We start from the raw sequence: 6,290 nt of genomic DNA on the forward strand, positions 1-6,290 counted from the left end.
AACTGGGAAACTTTAGATTATCCAGATTTTGCTCTGAGACACTGAGCCCATTGGATTATCTAAAGGAAGAGGGAGAATTAAAGTTAATTTGTTGCGTAACACATTTGCCATTTTTTCCGAAATAATGACAAAGGAAATTGTACTTAATAGTGGAGAGGACGGGTAAAAGCAGCAGTGCTGTCATGAGCACCTTGGATTTCTCTCATGATGCGCAAACAGGAAGCCCTCGGTGGACCAATTAATACAGACAGAGAGAGCAGTCAGCGTTTTCCTGGGAGACCCTACAACTTCACCAGCTACTACTACCTTAATCTGGTTTCCATTACAACTACATTTATCTAGATTGCATCAGGTTGCCTTTCTACAAATCTCTCAAAGCTCCAATCATATGGTAGCTACAACACAGTGGGCATTTTGCTGAATAGCTCCTCTGTAACAGGGCTGTCCCTTTAAATGACTCAGATCAACACAGATGGAGTTGTGTATATCAGAGTCCCACACAGAACATTTTACTCAAATTCAATGTAATCTACAGGCACAGAGTTTCTGTAGATTAACTCTATTCATAGGACATGTTTCACTTTGTATGGAAACAACTCCTTTGTAGCCTTTCTGGATAATGAGATTGTGTGCAATCAATTCAAGTTAGATCTTTCCAACTATCACTCAATACACAAGACAAGCTGCTCACTGGACAAATCTATTAGAGGCTAGACGCTAGTGTCCCGTCAATATGTAAATTCAGCAGAATTGGAAATAAGCCCATTGGTTTTGGCAAAATAATAATGTCACAGAGATGCAACTCAGCAAATGAGATGTAGGAATGGTTGGACAGGGAGGGGTGTTGAAACAGAGGTGAGGTGGAAGGAAAACAGCAGGTATGGAGAGAGAGAGAGAGAGAGAGAGACAGACAGACAGAGAGAGAGAGAGAGAGAGAGAGAGAGAGAGACAGACAGACAGAGAGAGAGAGAGAGAGATGCAAATCCCATGGCAACAGCAACCAGAAAACAAGTCTAAAATAGGGGGCAGTGTCCGCTATTACTATAGCAACAGGAGAACAGCACATTCACTCAGCATCGGGATTTGCTGAAAGGAGAAAAACAAAGCTTTATTCCTCACATAATTGTTACTGACAGCCATTACTAGTAAATTAATTTGGCTCCACCAGCTGTGTCTCACTGAATTAGCCATGAAAATAAGGATTCTCAAAGTATATTAGGATAACAGTCATCAACAAGGGTGAAAAATAAATCTCCCATTATTCACTAACTCAGTGTCATTTCATCAAACAGTGCCCTGGTGAAGTTGATACCCATATGAGTTGACAGATACTGATTAAATAAGTAAAAAAAAAACGATTTGACATAATTCCAAAGGAGTAATTGCAAAGAAATAATACAAAGAGACTGTAATTGTAATGACAACATGGATTCCCATCCAAGTCTAGTAATGAATGACACACATACATCCTCAACTGTATAATCAGTCAGGCAGACTTCTTGTTAAAAGACTTGATTACCACTAGCTGTTCTGTTTTCACAATGTATGATTGAGCTTGGTAAAACTGTGACACAAAATCTAAAAACTGCAGCACATATATCCACACCCGGTTTGTTTACCTGAAACATGTGCACAGTCTGCACTGCAGAAAAAAAGATAACAACACGGTGATGCTTTGCCTTGCCTACCATCGACCAATCAAATTTCACATGTAGCCGATTCCAGCCAATGACAGAACGACAGTCTGAGCACGCGCAGCCAATCGCTCTGGGCGTGGACCACTGATGCAACGGAGATGCAACAGACTTCTACTGAACAACAAAGTGCGTTGTGAATCAAATAGTCCCCCTCCAAAACAATACCATGCCACATGGTAGTGTACGGTCTCTGGACTGTATTGGTGTGTATTTGAGAAATCAAGCCTATCAGCAGGTTGTGGACAGTCATTTAAAGGAGCAGTCTACGTGGTCGCGCTCACAAACTAACGGCACTGCCCCGTCTCTATAGTAACAACGGGCTATAGAAAAAACAATGACATGATGTAGCGCGTTAAAGTAATGTGATTACTTTTCGGATTACTACTGTGATATCAACACTAAAACGAGTCGGAGCCAATTGTTGCTTCTGCTTCGACATTTCCCAATTCCACTTAAATACTGACCCTGAATTAGTATTTGTCCTCTGACAAAAGGCTATTTCCTTCAGATTTTACAGCTAACTAGGCTAGGTTAGCCTAGCAACCATGGGAATTCTATGGAAAGTTAACTACTGTACACAGTCATTTTAATCCATTTAAATCCTAGTCAATTATGTAAATGTCTGAAAAATATGTTACATTTGGTGCCTTTCTATTCACTTTTTAATGTTTCCCTTTTAATGAACTACGAGCAACGTTTTTGAATTTGAAAGAAATCGCCATTTTGTGGCTGTACTAGAACAGTCATGCAAGAAATTACAACTAATATAATGACGTACTTCGTTATGTGGTGGCTTTTGACACGAGCATCAGGGAACGCGTTACTATCTACTTCCATCACGGAGCCCAGCAGTGAGTTTGTGGGATGTCCTTCGGTGAGACGCGGAGGGCGGGGGCGGAGGGATCTACACTCAGCAGCACGGTTTGTCCTGGTGACGCAGTTGGTTGCTAGGTGTGAATGAACTGATGCTTTCTCACAATTAAGCAGCTCCTCAGTTTACAGGTCGACCACAACAAAGCAACAACTCGTCTTTTTTGCGCTGTCCCGGATATTCCGAGCTAAAATATGGCTCTTTAAACTCGTGAAGTAGTTAGACCCGAAAAGAACTCGTGCTTTGCTTTAGCAACGCACCCCCAAGTGCTCTACAGTTTTCTCTGCAATAATGGAGTAAGTCAAACTCTCTCTACTCGCTATCCATACAGCTGTGTGAAGTTTACTGTGTTGTTGTTACAGTTGTTGTATCTGCGTGTGTATCACTGATTACAGTTGCGTAGTGGTCCGTTCTTCGGCTGGTTTCTCTGCTTTATACAATTTCTTCTATTTTAATATCTTCATATAGAGGATTTGTTAAATATTTCATGTGTCTTTAAAGACGTTTCTACCGGGGTTTATGCTGTTTTTGGTCGCTTTGATAGCAGCATGGCAGGGTTAATATCAGATAGCTGTGTTACAATGTGATATTATATTTTAAGTAAATGTTTATGTTCTGTAAACTGGAGATACAGTATCAAATTTTTCTCACTTTCAGTTGTAGGTTTTGACAGCTTTTCATTTAGATGCTACATTGCTGACACCTAAACTGCTCACCTGCTTTGGTGATTAAACAGAGGTGATTAATTTAAAAAGGAGCAGCTGATGTGCTTTAATCCGATTTAATGATCAGGGTGTCTCTCACTCAGAGTTACTCTAGTGCTTCTTGACAACCGTTGGGCCGTTGACAGCATCACTACAGTAGGTCCCACGTGTTTTGAGGACGTCAAGTGCATTTTACTTTGAGGCATGTCAAAGCCCAAAGGACAGAGCTCTCACTTCTGTATCACTGACTGTACCAGGGTTGGTTTTTGAAAAATTTTTTTTTTTTAAACTTGTATTGGATATTGATGTGCTTTTAAAAAGGTGTATGTGTAGGAGAGTTAATTGCTCAATAGCCCATGATTCTTACATGATGACTTGTAGGTGATTTCTTCGATGTAGTCCCTCATAAACAGACATGAGTCATGATGAGAAACTTGCTGAGGGCAGCAAGTGTGATATTCCTGATTCCATCAGTCGACTGAATAAGTTGTATCTCTTTAGCAGCACATTTCTGATCCCTGTTTCTGTTTACCCTCTAGGTTTCATTATGCTCACCCAGCCCTGCTCTCTGTGGCCCATCTGTCAGACCCTGCTTGCTCTCAGCATATGCTTGGACTTGGACTGAATCAAAGCACCAATAGACAAAATGATGGCAACATCAGCTCCTGTTTGGAAGACACTTCGTGTCTGCCCGGCAGACCCCCTCGCTCTCTCTCACCCACAGGCTAACCACAGCCAATCACAGGGGTGCAGGGGGGAGGTGTCAGAGGAGAGTCAGCACTTAATTGGTGAGTTGCAGCGAGTACGCTTTTTTATATTTTTCCCCATTTCAGGTGGGCTCGGCACTGCAGCACATTCGTCCTTCTCGAACAGTAAGTAATAAACTAGCTACGTCTAATATGTTGATATGCTGCAACTATATTTTGAAAAAATCCTGCTTTGCATTTACTGTTGTCGATCAGGTTGTGCCTTTAGAAAACTGCTATGTGCAATGTTGGATGACTGATATTTTTATGACGTTTGCATGAACGTTATTAAACAGATTGTAACTACTGCATTTATTTTCTCTCCTCAATAGGTAATGGTCTCACTGACTGGATGACGGAAGAAGTGGATTTCTCCTCGTACCTCCCAAACCCTCCTTCCCCTCCCTCCTCCACCAATGCCTCCCTTCCCCCTTCACCCCTTCAGAATGATATCCAGGTGCCCTCTGACTTGGAGGTCATGACCTCTCTGCTGCAAGAGGAACTTGCCCAACTAGAGGACTACTTCCTGTCTGAACCACTGCCAGAGAAAGGGCCGAGGCTGGGAAAATGCGACAGGGGTCCACTGCCGGCGGGTCCTCAGCCGTTCAGTCAGCTGCCATATGCATCATACTCTACGTCCAACCAATCGGAATCCAGCCCACTTCTTGTTACCCTGGCAACCGGAGAACTGGACCTGCTGAGTATCTGTGGCGGGCCCATTGGGCGATCCAAAATTCCAAGACACGCCCCGTACAGCTGCAGTCGCCCCAGTGGGTGTGGTAGGAAAAGAGTTCCTGATGGTGTGAGGTTCAGTGAAGGCTATGATAACAGTTTGTTGAGTTCCAAAGGAATTAACTCAGGTAACTCAGCGTTGACCCTTACAGGCAACTACGGCTGTGTAGAGGATGAGCAGCTGGTAGGGAAAAGCTACTGTCTGGGTAGTGCAGTCGAGGTCAGGAGATGTGCCGCTCTACCAAAAGAAGAGAAAAATTGCTGTTTCAGTCAAGATGTCATAGGTGGTGCGAAGGCTGTTGGTGGTGGATTTGGCTTTGGTGGATCACTTGATGTCCCACATAAGAAAGAGGATCTGCTGATGTATAGCATGAGGGAGGTCAGCGGAGGCACTGGGAACAACGAGGTGCTAAATAGTATCAAAACTAGTGTGGAGGTGACAAAAGCCACCGTTTCTTGGAAAACAGAGAGCAGTGAAGGTTGTTATCTTCCAGCAACGCCACAGTCCGAGGCCTATAATGGCTTCTTAGGCAACATCAACGAACAGGTGAAATCAGAGAGTCTACAGATAGTGCAACATGATTTGCATTGTAATTTCCTTGAGGATCAGGGCCCAGAGTGTCTTGTAATTGCTAGGGAGAGTCTGAACTTGGAGTCTTCAGGGCACAGACAAGCATGCAGACTGAAGGAAGACCACTGTGCTTTGAAATATGAAGAGGACATCATTCCAGCCGAAGGCGGCGAGCGCAAACAGAAGAAGAGGGATCAGAACAAAACTGCCGCTCACAGGTAAGTTTGAGTTTCCGCTTAATGAAATATGACTTTTGACATGATTTCACAGGTAAAGATCTTAACTTAATCTCTGTTTTGCTCACTGCAGGTATCGCCAGCGAAAAAGGGCGGAGCTAGATTCTTTGGAGGAACAGTTGCATTGCCTTGAAGGGAGGAACCGGGAGCTCCGGGACAAGGCAGAGTCGGTAGAACGTGAAATCCAGTATGTCAAAGACCTGCTGATTGAAGTTTACAAGGCCCGCAGCCAAAGGCACAAGCAGGACACAACAGCGTAACACCAAGCTCCTGCAAGTACACTTAAAGAGGGCGAAACAGGGAAAATGTTTGTGTCTTTAAGATTGTCCAGAATTCAATGTTTAATTTTTTTTTCATGACGGGCTGGTAAATGCATGCTTTGCTAATGTGAATTATTTTTTACATTTTAAATCAACACTTTATTCAATGCTTCCATCGCTTTCACACTCTAATCACTTGAGCCTGCACTGTGGCATTGCAATGCTTTAAATGACAATCATTCTAATGGATCTCGCACTGCGTGAATCTACGAATTGAAATAGGGTTATTTCTGAAGAAGTAATGTTATTCATTATGCAGGTTTAATATTTTGAATAGCCTTACATTATAATTGATGTCAGCAATAGAACTTAATGTTTTTTTTGTATTTTCAATTTTTATTTGCAATTTCTTTATCACCCTTTTCAGTAGTAGAAGTGGTCAAATATGTTGTTGGTGTCAACATGTGTAACAG

The 6,290-nt window shown here is 42.6% G+C and overlaps 1 protein-coding gene across 1 annotated transcript; it reads left to right on the forward strand.

Annotated features, from left to right (window-relative positions):
- The first annotated feature begins 3,918 nt into the window (after window positions 1-3,918).
- On the forward strand, window positions 3,919-5,817 carry atf5a (activating transcription factor 5a). The gene is made up of 3 exons (XM_070916672.1): window positions 3,919-4,060; window positions 4,351-5,539; window positions 5,631-5,817. The coding sequence occupies exons 1-3, from the start codon at window positions 3,919-3,921 to the stop codon at window positions 5,815-5,817; spliced, it is 1,518 nt and encodes a 505-aa protein (XP_070772773.1).
- Window positions 5,818-6,290: the final 473 nt, after the last annotated feature.

Source organism: Enoplosus armatus, chromosome 13 (genome assembly GCF_043641665.1).
Source record: "Enoplosus armatus isolate fEnoArm2 chromosome 13, fEnoArm2.hap1, whole genome shotgun sequence".
In the NCBI taxonomy this organism is placed as follows: Eukaryota; Metazoa; Chordata; class Actinopteri; order Centrarchiformes; family Enoplosidae; genus Enoplosus; species Enoplosus armatus.

What these genes read in the sequence shown, in the direction of transcription:
- atf5a (XM_070916672.1), top strand. Translation starts at nt 3,919, where the DNA reads ATGATGGCAACATCAGCTCCTGTTTGGAAGACACTTCGTGTCTGCCCG. An exon ending in GGAGAGTCAGCACTTAATTG is followed by an intron (nt 4,061 to 4,350) that starts GTGAGTTGCAGC and finishes TCTCCTCAATAG; the next exon opens with GTAATGGTCTCACTGACTGG. An exon ending in AACAAAACTGCCGCTCACAG is followed by an intron (nt 5,540 to 5,630) that starts GTAAGTTTGAGT and finishes TGCTCACTGCAG; the next exon opens with GTATCGCCAGCGAAAAAGGG.